Consider the following 16,159-nt stretch of genomic DNA (forward strand, 5'->3'; position numbering starts at 1 on the left):
CAGAGGTGGTGCATCTGTTCGCAAAGAATCTAGACATGGAGTGAAGCTATGACTGAAGAAGCTATGACTGTCTTTTTGCTTTCCAACATACTGGAAACATGCCACACTACACAGTGTTGCTCAGTTTAAGTTATTACATCAGGCATGTTCACTGAGATATAAGCAAGAAACCTATCTGCTTGTTCCATTTGTCTGTCAAGCCACCCTAATAAAGTAATCCTCATAGATTTCCCTCCGTGAAAACAGCCAGATTAGCACCAAGACAACAGTTAGTGTCCATGACTGCTTCGATGTTGTGCAAGAAGCGTTTCAGCTTATCTGACCATACAGTGTAGACTCTAGTATTCAGGACTCCAAGTGTTCTGTTATAGACCCCACAGTTAGTCCCTATATTACACATTTGTGGCAGAATGTTACTTTTACCATTAGTTAAATAAGTAAGTATTGGAAGTTTTTCCCCCTAACATGCAGCTTACATCTTTGTGGCTCAGAGACCAAGTCATACGTCCAGTCACCAATTAGAACTAAGTAGCATCCACTTAACTTTACAACTGGCTGCTGTTGTAGTAACAGGCAGCTGACCAAATTGTTTCAGGTGTGGAATTTCAGCTACTAATTCAATTCCCTTATTTCAAGTCAACACTTCTTCCTCAGGTTCATTCAGTTCCTGTATCTTAGGACAGCAAGTGCTACAGAAAGAGAAATTGTGGTGACCATGTTTACAAGAGACATGACAATGTTGCTAAGCTCCTCTGTAGAAGACTGCAAAAACTAAAGTAAAGTTAACATCCACCAATTCAAATTTGGGTCTCCAGCATCAGTCCAACTCCCCATTTGCTTTACCCTGAATTATCATCTTCACAGCATGTTCTTTGAGGGTTTGTGTTTCAATCCACCTGGACATGATTTAGATCACAGACATCATGGAATGGCAGCAAGAGTGGCAGACAGTAATGGGAAACAAGTAGAAAAAATCATGTTGAGAAGAGGTCCAGTTATTCCATTTGTCCATTTCTGGTTATGCCTAGTATGATAAAAAGGACTTAGGGTTAGGATGGCCTTAAGTCATAGTTTTATTGCTTAAACTAGCTTAGAGCCACTGAGAACAAAACTAAAGCAATAAATAGTAATGCTGGTCTTCTGTTAGAAGCTAGACAGTATCTCAGGGGAAGACTTAAGAGGTATGGCAGAGGAACAGATTTGCTAGTTTGACAGTTCATGTTCTCTAATCAATGGTACAAAAGTTTGAGTTACATCAGTTTCTAGTGACAAAAGCTCTTGTAACAGCTCTCACTCTGTTTTTACTCCAGTTCACCCAGAGTACAAATGCACAATTATTTAGGAGATGAAACTTCAGAAACCTGTATGGGACACTGTGTGCTAACATCCTCCTACAGAAATATCTGAAGGAATTTAGTTAGCCCCTCCAAGTTTTGCAGCGCATATTTATTCATTAACTTTCCTCAAGGACAGGAAATCTAGATTTATTGCAGCCTTCCACAGCTTAAGACCATGGAAGAATAAAATCTTTATTTCTAAGGAAGTTTCTAAGAAAGTGAAGCTGGCTAGGCTCAGCCAGAACATGGGTATGTAGAAGTCTGAGTAGAGGTGTTCTTCCAGGGACTATTTGCCATACTTCAGAGGAGCATCAGAATTAAGGTAGTGTAGTTTTTAGCCAGCTTTTTACCAAAGAATTTCTGAATCTAAATCTACTTCAGAGAAGGAAGTAGGCTGTCTTATTAGTGGAAGACTTACCTGATCTAGGCAAATGGGCTGCCAAAAGGATCATCAAAAGGATCAGAAGGTGGTTTCTGAGATTCCTTTTAAGGAAAGAGAGATCATAGTACATAGTACACATTAACTGTACTGGTTTAGCACAAGAGAAAGGGGCTCTAAAGCTGTGTAAGCAGTTATCCTAGTCTGAGGCAAGGTATCTTTCAGGAAAGCCATGTGAGCTTACTGAACACTCATTTGGAGCTGAGCCAGTGTAGTCATGATGAGATCTGTTTTAGCCAAATGCTAGATGTCTTCAGTCAGCATTCTGGAATTCATAGAGTTTCCACCAAGGGCTTTAACTGCATGTCTCAAATGAAGTGATGTGGTTAAGCCACTTCCTTCCCCTGAAGGTACTGAACGTAGGAGTCCCTCATTTGTTCAGCAAGAGAGCTGCACAGTCCACACTGCTCAAACTACTCCACCATGAGGTAGAGAGAACCAAAGTGTAAGATTTCTGCAGCTACATTATTTTACAGTTTTTTGTAGAAGCTCCCAATACTGAAGAACTTCCTACTAGGGGCTCGCAGCTTGGGCAACTGGTTATGGACCCAAGCCAATCAGAATCATACCTAGTTAACCTTCATTGAAACAAATGCCCTCTGTTAGATTAAATATTAGCCTCAGACATGAAAAAAGTTTTGTTCCACAGCCTCTAAAGCCAGAATTACGCCAGTGCTCAATCACAGGCATCCCTGTTAAGGGGAAAGAAAGGTTGAGAGTTTTTTTTGTGTGTGTTTTTTTGGTTTAGTTTGGTTTTTGGTTTGTGTTTTTTTTTGTGTGTGCGGTTTGGTTTTGGGTTGTTTTTTTTTTTTTAATACTTACAGATGAGGCATTCAACAGGTCTGGTTTAGCTTGACTTTCAAACAGATCATCAGCTGTCAGCAGACTTTGTTGGGGAACAGGCTTTGGTAGTTCTGAGGAAAAGAGACATGATAGAGATAATATAGTGCTATAATCACTTAACAGTTTTAATAGTCAGCTCTGCCTGTATAGCAACACCAAAGCTCATCTAATTAGATACACACAAAAGCCACATGAAAGTTGCTTTAGCGACTTCACAGTCTTATCTCCTGCTTGTCCCTCACTACACTTAAGTTAGATGTGACTTTTAACATTGCTCACAATATTCATTAAATATAAGGAAGAAATTCTTGACTGTGAGGGTGGTGAGGCACTGGCACAGGTTGCCCAGAGAAGCTGTGGATGCCCCATCCCTGGAAGTGTTCAAGGCCAGGGTGGATGAGGTTTTGAGCAACCTGATCTAGTGGAAAGCGTCCCTGCCTATGGTAGGGGGGTTGGAACTAGATGATCTGGAAGGTCCCTTCCAACTCAAACCATTCTATGATTCCATGTCTCCAGTCAAATAGTTTAGGCACTAGGTGTCAGTGTTTGGCCACTGACATTATTAGGAGAGACAGTTCTTCAAGCCTCTGTTTCAGTAATGATTAAATAAATTTTTTAGTTCTATCAGAAAAGACTAGTCATCAGCCATCCCAATCCCTGAGCAGCTATCCAAGCAGAAGAAAAAAAACACTAGATTTTAACAGTCATTTTGACAGACAGCTTGCTAAATTCTATGTCACCATGATCTATACTATTTTGAGGAATGCCTCCTTTACTGCTAAAAGCTCCAGGAGTACCTGAAAGACTTTGCTGCTCTCCTCTCCTTGCTGGTACTGCAGGTGGCTTTGTCAACTGGAAGTCTTTGAACATTTCCTTGACATCCTTCATCTCTTTATCACCAAGTGGATCCAGAGCAATAAAAGCATCACTCTCTTTCTTGCATAACTCCTTTGGAGGTGCAGTTCTAGGTGGTGGCTGAGGTGGGCTAGTTGTTGTTGACACGGAGGGCAGTACAGACGGCATCTGAGCAGGTAGTGTTGAAGATGGGAACACACTACTCTGGAAGGGATTTACAGCACTGGATGGTTGCACCCATGAACTAGATGGAACTTGTGCTGGCTGTGCCCAGAGACCAGAGGACTGAGGAACTGCTTGACTAAAAGATGCAGGCTGGTTCCAGCTTGGCAATGCTGAAGTACCAAAGGCAACTGGCTGAGTAAATCTTGTAGGCTGAGCAGGCATCACAGAACCAGGAAAGACTGATGCAGCCTGACTGAAGGTAGGTGTCTGTGTACTCCAAGGTGAGGGAGTTACTGGCAAGCCACCTGAGGGGAGATTGTTGTTACACAGCACTTCAATGATCAGAAGACCTCAAGTAGGAGCATATCAATTCCACTGAGGGTACCACCAAATCATATCTCATGTGCTGTTTGCAAAAAATCTATTGATTTACACTTCGGAAAAAAAAATCAAGTCATTTGGCGAGGAGGGGAGAGGGAGGTTAACATTTTTTCCTTTGCTCCATTTCAGTCATGGAAGAACAGAACTGAGGTTGATATAACAGAAGGGGGAACATACTTAGTCCTAGCACAGAAGTGATAAATGCATCTGCCATATAGTTACTTCTGTGTAAATGATTATTAAGACTCTGCAGTAGTGTTACCCTAGCCTTCCAAGTTGTGCTTGGCTCGCTTGAATCTTGTGTACCCAAAGCAGAAATATGTTGTCAAATTTTAAGCAAAAAACCCTGTTCTAGTCAAAGATGCAGAGTTTAGGCCTCTGTCCAGAAAACTTAATAGTTTAGGACAGACAGCACATGGATTAAAGGGCATGGGACCACACATGAAGTAAAGGAAAACTTGAACCCCAATTTCAGTGTTAGCAGATATCTTAGACTGGAGAAAGAGCTTCACTTTGTGAACTAACCTAGACAAACCAATGGAGGTGTTATGGTACAACTTTCACTGAAGAGGTTCAGTGGACAAGTTTGCACAGGTCCTGTTTGTGCCACTGAGGTCACGCTAAGGCTTTCTGTAGCTGGCCCAAAAAAGTCTGAGCTAAATACGTCATCTGATGCAGTCTAGAAAGAAAAAAAAGCTTTGTGAGATGGCATGGCAGAACACACACTAGCATAATCAAGATCCCCTAGTCCAGAGCTACAAGTTTTTGTATGAGCTAGAGCAGAGCAGAGAGCTTTGATGTATCCTTTAGAGACTAAGAGTTTCAAGTTTCACCATTTTGTCCATGCCTACTGAGATACATGGCATTAAGTAGGTGTAATACTTGTAGTCACAAGTCAACAGTAGAAAAATAAGACTTAAAGTAACCAAACTATTTGCTATCATAATGAGCTTCCCTCCACCCCCCACACCTCTAAACATTCTTGCTCAGTCTGCCATGACCCCTGTAGTTGTGGCAAGGTCAGCAACAGAGTTTTGCATCATTTTAGTGCAAGGCAAATGCAGCTGACCCAGAGCTACGCCGTGTCTAATCAGGCAAGTCATTGAGGTTGCCCTCAGTAGGCAGGTACTGAGAAACTACAAAGGTTTCTGTAAGCTAGTATTAGTACCTCATTGTTAGGAAACCACAGACAGATAGATGGGCATACAGCTATCATAACACGTTCTGGCATTATATCAAGTGTCAATATACATAGCAGCATACTTACCAGACCTTTACAGAAGTATGGCAGCATTAAGGAAGAGAGTATGAGATTTAGTGACTGTAGCTACTACATAGCATTCATGAATGTTAGAATGTACCATGGCTGCAGAGAGTTTAGGATATGCATGGCAGCGAGAAGTAGATGCATTGAAGCTGTTTAGCCAGTTACACAGTATGAAGAAAGAAAAGCTTCCTTCACCCAGCTTCTCTAACAGCATGCACATTACAATTAATTGCTAGAACATTGTTCACCTTGACAGACCTCCTTCCTCTTCCTGGCTTGGTACTTTGTGGCGGTGGGCTAATTGTTATAGACTCATGTGACACGAGCTGGATATTGCTTTCAGAATCCAGCTTTACTCCATTCTGCAGAGATACTCCTTTGGAAGGACTTTCCACAAACAGGTTTGAGATGGCTTTAAGAAAGCCATCCTGTTCTCTCTCTGGTACCCCATTTGGGATTCTTGCTGCAGGTAGATTACTCTCAAGTGGCCACTGGCTTGTAAGTGCTTCTTGTTTGCCAGTTCTATTAGAAATCTGGTCAAACTGTTTACCAAAGTACTCAATATCACCATTTGAAGCACCATTACCCACTGGTGTCAAGGTATTCAGACCTTCCTTCTTCTGATCAGCAGATTTTAGAGAAACAGATGAAGGCAGTGCAGATTGGTCTGGCTGTGTGAAAGGATCATCACTGAAAGGGTCTGGATTAGGTGTGGGAAAGAAGCTGAGATTGGTAGAGAAAGAATTCTCAGGCAAGAGTGGCTGTGGCTTTGGTTGTGGAAGAGAGGTTGTGATGCCATTCAAGAAGAGATCCTCTTTTGTAAAAGTCTGTTTGGTCTCAATTTCGGAATTTAAATCCACTAACAGAATCTCTTTAGCTTCCTGTTTGTTCAGAAAGAAAAATAAAGTTACTTTTAGGTAGGACTTGCTGCATAGTACACAAGCTCAAGGAAAACAGCTGCAAAAGGAGGGATTCTAGTATCCAATACATTATACTAAAAAGTATTCAATGTCACAGTGAAGTTGCACTAAACCTTCATCTTAGAATTCTGTCAAAAAGGCAAGCACTGCTGACTTGTCAAATCACAGCTACTTAGTTTCAGAAACTGAATGTTAAAGGCAACTGTTTTAAGATCCCTTAGTTAAATATCAGATGCTTGCTCAGCAGCCTAGAGGCTGTAGAATTATTAAGCAATAATTACACTTAAGCTTTCACTTGAGTCAAGAATTCCTGTTTGAGTTCTAGTCCTTTGTTTTGACAAGTTGTGAAATCACACTGCCCTAGTGTGACTTCAAGTTGCAGTCTCAGCTTCAGAGTAAGAGTAGAGAGCTATTTGCCAGTGGAAGATGTTAACATGCCACCTCTTCACCAAGCAGGTAGTAGAAGGGTAAAACTTGGTCAGTAGCTGGACTGTATGGCTTACAGTGCCAGAATAAACTGGTAGGATTTTTGGAGACACACACTGAGCTATGACAAGGTTCATGCACACTTTTGTGGAGTTACACCACATCCTGAGCTAGGCCTACTCATCTAGAGTGGTCAGGACTCTAATCTGAGGGACTGAATGATTCACTTGTCCATAAAATCAGCTTCAGCTTTGAAGGTCTTTAGCAGAGTTTCTGTAATAGCCCTCATAGCCAGAGAGGCAAATACTGCTAGTGCGTATTTCTAAGACATCTGACTAGAGAGGTGGGCCCATGTGAACCTCATGAAGTTCAACAAGATCAAGTGCAAGGTCTTGCACCTGGGTCGGAGCAATTCCCAACACAGACACAGGCTGGGTGATGAGTGGATTAAGAGCAGCCCTGTGGACAAGCACTTGTGGGTATTGGTGGATGGAAAACTGAGTATGAACTGGCAATGTGCACGTGCAGCCCAGAAATCCAAACATATCCTGGGCTGCATCAATATAAGTGTGGCCAGCAGGTAAAAGGAGGTGATTCTCTCCTACTCTGCTCCTGTGAGACCCCACTGCAGTACTGCATTCAGCTCTAGGGCCCTCAGCATAAGACAGACACGAACCTGCTTGAGTAGCTCCACAGGAGGGCAATGAAGATTATTAGAGGAGCACCTGCCCTGTAAGGACAGGCTGAGGGAGCTGGTGTTGTTTAGCATAAAGAGAATAGAAAAGAAGGCTCCAGGGAGACCTTCTAGCAGCCTTACAGTTCCTAAAGGGGCCTACAGGAAAGCTGGAGAAGGACTTTTTACAAGGGTATATAGTGATAAGACAAAGGGCAATGGCTTTAAACTGAGAGATGGTAGAACTAGATTAGATATTACGAAGAAATTAATTACTGTGAGGGTGGTGAGACAGAGAAGCTGTGGATGCTCTCCCCTGGAAGTGCTCAAGGCCAGGTTTGATGGGGCTTTGAGCAGCCTTACCTAGTGGAAGGTGTTCCTGCCCATGGCAGAGGGGTTGGAACTAGGTGATCTTTAAGGTCTCTTCTAACCCAAACCATTCTATGATTCTATGACTAACAATACAGGATTACCTCTATCACATGGTCTCAAGTGAGCTCTGCTGGATAGGAATGACATTAGCTGCTCTAGTTAGTAACTAGATACTATTATAGCCCTAAAACACTAGTACACTGATGACAGCTAGACAGATGTCTCAGTGAAACCAGGGCTAGCAAGGTAAAAACAGATCTTGTTACTAGGACTAAGTTTGCTCTCAAAGCAAGAACCAAGACAGATAAGCTAGATTCTACTTACTGTGGGACTGCTCATATCAGGAGGTGTTGACATATCCCCAAACAAGTCCATCTGGTCAACTCCCTTGAAGCCAGAAATATTGAAAGAATTTGTATCTGTTAGAGTTCTTGTAAGAGCAAGAATCAGGAATTATGCAGACCTGCTGTAAACACATCTATAAAAATCTGCGTTTCCCACTGAATGTGGAGACAGTCAGTTATGAACTCCTGTTGTGGTTTAGCCCATCCGGCAACTAAATGCCACACAGCCACTTGCTCATCCCTCCCCACCCTCAGGAGATGGGGAAGAGAATCAAAGGGAAAAGTGCAAGGAGACTCGGGAGCTGAGATATGAACAACTTAATATATATATATTCATATATTATTATTATAATAATACATACAAGCAAATGATGCACAGTAATTGCTCACCACCCAGTGACCAACACCTGTCCCACCTGGCTAATGATCTCAAAACAGGTAAGTCCCAACACCACAACCCAGGACAAGTGAGAGGCCCAAAAGGAAAAAAGAGAGATACCACTCTGAGAGTGAGAGCTCCCAGAAGAGCAAAAGCCCTTCTTGCTGCTCAACTCTCATCTTTATACTGGGCATGACGCTGCATGATACAGAATGCTCCATCGGCCAATCTAGCCCTCAATCCTAGGTCTAAGTTCAAATCATAAGCAGAGTTGTGGACGCTTCATCCCAGCTATGCTCCCACCTGGCCTGCCATTCACCTGCACACCCGCAAAACACGAGAAGTTGAAAAGTCCTTGAGGTCTCAGTGCCAACTATAAACATCAGTGCGCTGTCAACGTTCTTCTCATTACAAGACCCAGACTAAAACCAAAACACAAAGCTCTTCTAGCCGCTAAAAGGAGAAACTCTGTTCCAGCCAAAACAAGGACAACTCCTTAATGGCATCAGCATAAAGTTCTAAAATTTAACCTACCAGTTTTATTTTGTCAGCTTGATCAGCAGGTAGAGCTTCGCTATCATCCTGTAACAGATGGAAAACAAAGTCAACAGTAATTGGATTATCAAAACTTGCCTTAAGCAAGAGACTTGCAGGCTTCAAAGAGCAAGTGTTGGAAAGAGGAATTATGAGGGAGATCACTACTCAGTATTAGTTCAGTAGGCCCCTTTTATGCCATTTCCACGTAATTTGGCATCTGACATTGCCTCCGTAATGCTGGCAGTGTAAAGAAAGTCAAAGCTAGTTATGTTGCAGCAGCATACCTAATCAAGTGAGGCTGAGTTGGAGTGACTTACCTCAGCCTTACTTGCTTCTTCACTCTAAAGAAAGTAAGGCTTTTAGTACCTTCAAGTATGTAAAGTGTCTCGTTTTGGAGAGCTTACCAGATTTAGGAGGTAATCAAACTGCTGGTAAAACTACAAACCAACAGCTTCAAGTGATCCTGGATTTAGACAGACCTCAGTGTCAAGTCTTATAAGTGCCCAAAAGCCTAGCAAAAGCCAAAGCAAGCTTTATTTCTAAGCAGACAAATGCAGTTTCTATGATTTCACTTGCCTTTTTCTTGTTGTCGTCCTCTTTCTTCTTCATGTTATATATCAGTTGGAAGAGGTCCTTAAGATCAACAACTAGAGGCTCAGCCTGAAAAAGAACGCAGATTTTAGGCTATGTACTACTTCACAGCTTGCTTCAGTAGAAGTCCAGGGAGCAGCAAGCCAAACTTTCCTAAACAGTGCAATAGTAAGGCTGAGATAACAGGAAAAGCAAGAGTTTAAAGAACTGTCTAGTCTCCATACAAGAGAGCTTATGTAGAATCTAAGGGTAATGGGGCGCAACCAGATTAGAGCTGTTAATTCCACAGGTAGAATGGCTGTATTTGTACTAAGCCTGCTATGTTTTTGCTAAAAAATCTTGTAGTGCAAAATTTTGTTAGTGCATGGCAAGTCCTAATCATATTTCCTCAAAAGTGCAAAGTTTATCCAAGCTCTCTGGTAATCTCATGAGAGAAAAAACATTTTGCATCTGTTTCCTACCAACTCCAACACTGAACCTGGGAAAAAATTTTATAGCTAATACTACATTTACTTTAAACAGGACATAAATAGTAAATCAGCAAAGTAAGATTATCGTCACCTCAAACATGTAGAGCAGACACCAGCTTTCAACAGTATCTGTATCAGGATGCAAATTTAGTGTGAATTAGAAAGGCATTGCATTCCCTTCATACCAAGTGGTAGGTCTCTCTCTACATGGAGACCAGTGTCAAGCGGTGTCCCTCAGGGGTCTGTTCTGGGTCCAGTGCTGTTCAACATCTTTGTCAGCGACATGGATGACGGCATTGAGTGCACCCTCAGTAAGTTTGCCGATGACACCAAGCTGTGTGGTGCCGTGGACTCACTTGAGGGAAGAGATGCCATCCAGAGGGACCTTGATAGGCTTGAGAAATGGGCAGTGCTAACTGCATGAGCTTCAACAAGTCAAAATGCAAGGTCTTTCACCTGGGTTGGGCCAATCCTAGGCACAAATACAAACTGGGCACAGAGTGGGTTGAGAGTAGTCCTGAAGAGAAGGATTTGAGGGTGTTTATAGATGAGAAGCTCAACATGAGCCAGCAGTGCACTCCTGCAGCCCAGAAGGCCAACCGCGTTCTGGGATGTATCAAGAGAAGCGTGGTCAGCAGGTCAAGAGAGGTGATTCTTCCCCTTTACTCTGCTCTTGTGAGAGCCCATCTTGAATACTGTGTCCAGTTCTGGTGTCTCCACCATAAGAGAGACATAGATCTGTTGGAGCGTGTTCAGAGGAGGGCCACAAAGATGATCCAGGGGCTGGAGCACCTCTGCTACGAGGACAGGTTGCGGGAGCTGGGATTGTTCAGCCTTGAAAAGAGAAGACTTCTGGGGTACCTAATAGCTGCCTTCCAATACCTGAAGGGAACCTACAGGAAGGCTGGGGAGGGACTTTTTACAAGAGTGTGCACTGATAGGACAAGGGGAAATGGGTTTAAGTTGAAGGAGAACTTTCAACTTATTTAGATTTAGATTAGATCTTAGGGTACGAGGGTGGTAATACTTTGGAATAAATTTCCCAGAGAAGTGGATGTCCCCTCCCTGGAGGTGTTCAAGGCTAAGTTGGACAGAGCCTTGAGTAGCCTCATCTAGTTGAGAGGTGTCCCTGCCCATGACAGGGAGGTTGGATTAGATGATCTCTAAGGTCCCTTCCAGCCTATGCCATTCTATGATTCTATGATTAATGACTAAGTTTTGAGCAGTTGCTAAGATGGTGGCAGGTTCAACTATACTGATTGAGAACTTTTGCTTGAGACATATAGCACCTGTGTCAGTGTCTAGAGTAGGACAAGCCCCCCTGTTGAGCCACTACCTTTGGCTCAAGCAGACAATCTCTTGAACAGATCTCACGTTTACACCTAAGCATCACCCTCTCCTTATCAAGTGGTTTAGACATGCAACTGCAGGAAAGGCCATTTCAAGAGTTATCAACTTTGACAAACAGTACAGCTGCGGCACTCCAGAGCTGCAGAAGTCCTTACTTCTCAGCTAGACAAGTTTGTGTTAAAAACTAGCAGCAAGTCAAGAGCTGTCTACGGCTTGGCTAAGCTTACAGGCTGGCAAGCAGCACCCCATAGTGAAAAGCTCTGAGAGAACATACTCCACTCCAGAGCACACACAGAAGGCTTTTGTATTTAACCTACAATTCCAGCAAAGCCAATACCACACAGGACTCTGCTAAACTAATAAAACTGGCTTAGGAGAGGACATTACAGCTGTTACTTACTAAAGTAGTAACGTGCTCCAACAAGGAACCCCTCACTGCCCCCTGTAGTGGGTCTAAAGCTGCCAACAGGTTCTTCAGGAGGCCATGCAGGTATGTATATGAAGAAATTAGTAGCTTTGAAGTCTTGGCTCATCAAGTCATTACAGTGACTATTATAAAAACATTACAACAGCAAGCTAATAAATTATAAATATCTAACTTCAGGTCATTTAGGAAACTGCATAATACTTAGCAGTAATTCCAAGTAGCTTGTTTCCAATACTACTTATGTACAGATTCTCTTCAGAGAGACAAACCCTGCATACAGGATTTCTGCATGGGGGAAACTTATCACAGAAGGGTCAGAATTCATCCCAGGAGTAACTCTAGGAAGACCAGGCTGCCACTCACCAGCCCCAGAGACACTACTGCAACAGAGTAAATCTGTTTTCAATTCTACACAAGACAAAGCATCATGAGAACTAGACTAGTGGAATTCTAACATGATTCCTGTTAATTTTGAAGGAAGCTCTGGCTGTTTGACTCAAGAATTAGCATTGTCACTGACACTAACAGGCGACTGCATAGGAAAGCTCATGATAATAGCTCTATTATCATAGAGCTAATCATAGTAAGCAAGGTGTCCTGGTTTTAGCTGGGACAGAGTTAGCTCTTCTTTTTAGCAGCTAGAAGAGCTCCGTGTTTTGGTTTTACTCAGAGGCTCGCTCTGAGAAGAATGCTGATAGCACACTGATGTTTAGAGTTGGCACTGAGGTCTCAAGGACTTTTCAGCCTGCCGTGTTCTTGCCAGTGTGCAGGAGCACAACAGGATAAGGCAGGAGTATAGCCGGGACAAGGGGGTCCAGAACTCTCCTTACGATTTGTACCTAAACTTAAGATTGAGGGCCAAATTGGCCAATTAGTATTCCATATCATGCAGCGTCATGCCCAGTATAAAAGTGAGGGTCAGCCGGAAAGAAGGGCTTTTGCCCTTCTGGGACTCTCACTTTCGGGTACTCAGAGTGTTTTCTCTGTCTCTCGCTCTCTGTCTCGGGGCTTTCCGTTCGTCTGGGATCGCGGTATCGAGTTTTATCTGTTTCGGGATTGCAGCTTCGTAACGAGATGGGCCTTGGTCAAGGGGTGGTGAGCAATTGCACTGTACATCACTCGTTTGCATATGTTTATCCTTGTACATATCTGTGTATATATATATATATTGGTAGCGGTAGTAGTAAATTGTTGTTATCTCAACCCAAGGATCTCTTTTCTTTTTCCTCTTTGATTCTCTCCCTCATCCCTGAGGTGTGAGAGGAGACTGTGTAGGGTATAGTTGCCGGAGCAGCCTAACCCACCACACAAGGCTACTTGAGTGGTTTTATTCTGGACTACAGAGAAGCTGAACAAAATAAAAGCCATTGGTGATACAGTCATTTCCTATGGCCCTCCTGTAGGAGAAGAGCCTATCCATCTGTGCTGGTATTCCCCTGTAACTCGTAGGGCTACCAGCAAAACACTATCACGTGTTAAGTATTTACACAATAGTGTTACTCATAGCAAGTGGAAAAGGGTGTTTGATTGGTACCTGCTGTGCTGTTTTTATGGCAAAAAATTGGTGTTGGCCTTCTCCTCCACAAATATAGCCAAAGGCACGATTGTCTGTTACATCTCGAGCAATAAAGGAGATTTTGTTCACTGGATGCTCATGCTCTATGACCTGGAATTGGGAAAAAAAATAACCATTGGTTTAAATTGCTGGAGACATAATAGCTTCTCCATAGCTAGTATCAGAAGGCTTCATTCAGTTCAAGACTCAGATTTATCAGCCTTTGACTAACCACAATGGGATGCAGCTATCTTTCTGACAAGATGCTTCAGCATTACAAGTCATTTCACAAACCGATTTTTATATATGGAAGGCAGGCATGATGCCATTAAGGAATCTAGTTCAGATTGGTCTAACTCCCAAGCACCTCACTTGCTTTAAGAATCACATTAAGTTATATCTTACCCCAGTTTTCTCATCTATTATCTTGATACCAGAGAGGGAGATGTTCACCCAGATCTTCTGTTTGTGTTGACCCTGAGAACGGGCTGCCACTGCCATGCCCTAAAGAGGATGGATATCAAAGTATTGATGAGATTCCTGTTAGATTGAGCCTTAACTTGTTTCCTTACACTCCCTATGAGCCTACAGCTGTGACTGTACTTGTGCTAGTCTCGCTATTCCTATGCAACTGTACAGTTAGAGGAGCATTCCTCTTGCAATATACGCCCGATTGGGTTTGATGTGATATCTCAGAACTAGATTGTGTTTCCTCTGTAAATGTTTGAGCTTTAAAACTTGTCTCAGTTCACAAAACTGCTGGAGTAGTAGCATCTTTGCCAGCTTTCCTGGCCTGACTAAAGCTATTCTGGAATGCAGAACACTCACAGTAATCGTCTTTGTTGCTGCAGGGTCTCATTTATTCTTTGGTTTATCTATATCTTTATGTCACTATTGCCACAGCATGCCAAATTGTGCTTTGAGTTCAGTGTTAAATTGTGCAGTTTCTTCTTTCCCATTCAAAACCCAAGCTCACTATTTGTGATAAAGTTCATACTACTAGTACCCATACCGGACACCTACACCAGACCCAAACCAGCTTTCTCAAGCTATTAGAGAAACACTGTCCTTTGTGCAAGGGATTACAGCTTTAGAAGGAACACCCACCAAGGATGATGCTGTTACTACTATGTTATCATTCAGCCGTACTTGAAGTTGTGCCAAAATGATCATTTGATCTGCATCCCGAAGGCTACCCAGAAGTTGTTCCTTATACACCAGCTCAAGCCCTTACCTTCAGCTTCATCATTGAATCTTGACTCATTTTGTCTCCTCTTGCCTCTGGGACATCATCAATGCCAATCAGTTTAGCTTTGTATCTTACACCATCGCCTTTGAATCTGGCCAAGAGGGATTCATCTGTCTTTTCTGGCCCTGGAGACAAAGAAAAGTGGTGGAGTTTTGTGTGTGTGTGTGTGTGTTCTTTTTTTTTTTTTTTTTTAAAAAGAGAAATGTCTATGTTGTGGCTTTGAGATCTTTTAAAAAAACATACCATATAAGTCCATAATAAAACTGTGACTATAGCTGACTAACAAACCTTAGTCCTTCCAGTACTGTGTGCACTGTAAGATAGTTAATCCTTTAAGGCCCCAGTGCTTTTGCAGAATCTGTCCTCAGCTCAAAGACTGGAGCCTGGTGCTTAATATTTGGGGACATCAGAACAATTGTTTGCCACATAAAAGACTGAAATATTTAGAGGCAACAGCTAAGTAGATATAAATGCTAAGCAAAAACACCAAGCAGAAATGGTACTTCTCATGAATGTGCAAGATGTTCAGTAAGCCTTTCAGATGTGCTCTTGGTGTGCAAGAATCACCTTGTCCCTGTGCTAAACCTTTCTATCAGCACCATCATTTCTGCAAGTCCTGGTATCTTCATCCTTGTAATCATGTGGGATTTTAGCTATAGTTGCCATTTCTGCTGCTCTAACTACTTCTTAGAACTGCTTGGTGTTCTTCTCTGCTCACTCAACATACTCTGACTGTGTACCTAGGTACGTATTTCTGTATGAAGTAATTATATTTACATGACCTAATCTATAAAAAAATCTATTACCTGATCTGCAATAATTCTCATGAAACGAGTTTTCTAGCTTCTCTGGACTAGGATCTATCTGTGTCCAGCACATCACTCCTTTTCTGGAGGGAGAGAAGGAATCAAGTTCAGGTTCAGACTGACAGCTACCTGGATGGTCCTGGGTCTGGTCATCTTCTCAGGAGGCTTTCACTTCTCTGGGCTTTTAGTGACTTGTCAGGCTCAGCAAATGAGTCATTTAACAAGTGGTACTGAGAGCTTTAGAACTTAAAGCTAGAAATAATCCTTTCAAGCTAAAAGTCTACCTTCTGGTTACATTTATTTTACTAGCTTATTTACTCACTTTTCCAGTCAGCTTGAAACCTTGGAGTTATTTTAACTATGCTGTGCGAGTGATCTTAGTTTTAGAAAAGTGCAAAAGATTACGGACACTGACTAGAGGAGGTGTTCAAGAGGTAAGCATTTCTTACCTTTCTTTTTTTCCTTCTTTGAAGCCTGTGCTTTTGGTGGAGCCTGTTGCTCAGGCTGGCTGTCTATAGTGGTAGTTTCAGCTTCAGCAGACATGATGAGATGGTGGTCAGCTACGCTTGCTGTAATTTGTAAAAATACAAATAACAACCAGTAGGTAGACTTACTTTACCTTGAACAATAAATATTCTTATCAGACCTGTTAGTCTAGTTTTGTTCCACTGCACACTGAAGCCCACTAATGCCTGAAAGTTTTAGTTGTGATCATATAGGAAATCTGACTATATTTCTGACTATATAGTCTGTTCATTTCAGGCTACAGAGAG

General features: G+C 42.4%; 1 protein-coding gene across 1 annotated transcript; it reads right to left on the reverse strand.

Annotated features, from left to right (window-relative positions):
* Positions 1-989: 989 nt before the first annotated feature.
* DAB2 (DAB adaptor protein 2) lies at positions 990-15,929 on the reverse strand. Its single transcript, XM_086629623.1, has 14 exons — positions 15,836-15,929; positions 14,566-14,705; positions 13,737-13,835; positions 13,311-13,442; positions 9,515-9,598; positions 9,256-9,279; positions 8,936-8,983; positions 8,003-8,065; positions 5,536-6,168; positions 4,546-4,699; positions 3,417-3,944; positions 2,599-2,690; positions 1,756-1,820; positions 990-1,024 (listed from the first exon to the last, which is right to left on the reverse strand). Exons 1-13 carry the CDS (start codon positions 15,927-15,929, stop codon positions 1,761-1,763), a joined length of 2,151 nt encoding a protein of 716 aa, XP_086485749.1. The 3' UTR covers positions 990-1,024; positions 1,756-1,760.
* Between the last annotated feature and the right edge of the window lie 230 nt (positions 15,930-16,159).

The sequence above is a fragment of the Tauraco erythrolophus genome, chromosome Z (genome assembly GCF_009769465.1).
Source record: "Tauraco erythrolophus isolate bTauEry1 chromosome Z, bTauEry1.pri, whole genome shotgun sequence".
NCBI classification, from domain to species: domain Eukaryota; kingdom Metazoa; phylum Chordata; class Aves; order Musophagiformes; family Musophagidae; genus Tauraco; species Tauraco erythrolophus.

Coding starts and splice junctions, on each gene's coding strand:
- DAB2 (XM_086629623.1), bottom strand. CDS start 15,929: ATGTCTGCTGAAGCTGAAACTACCACTATAGACAGCCAGCCTGAGCAA. Junction 8,066..8,935: donor AAGCTGACAAAATAAAACTG/GTAGGTTAAATT, acceptor TCTGGCTTCAAG/GGAGTTGACCAGATGGACTT. Junction 3,945..4,545: donor ACCTCCATTGGTTTGTCTAG/GTTAGTTCACAA, acceptor ATCTCCCCTCAG/GTGGCTTGCCAGTAACTCCC.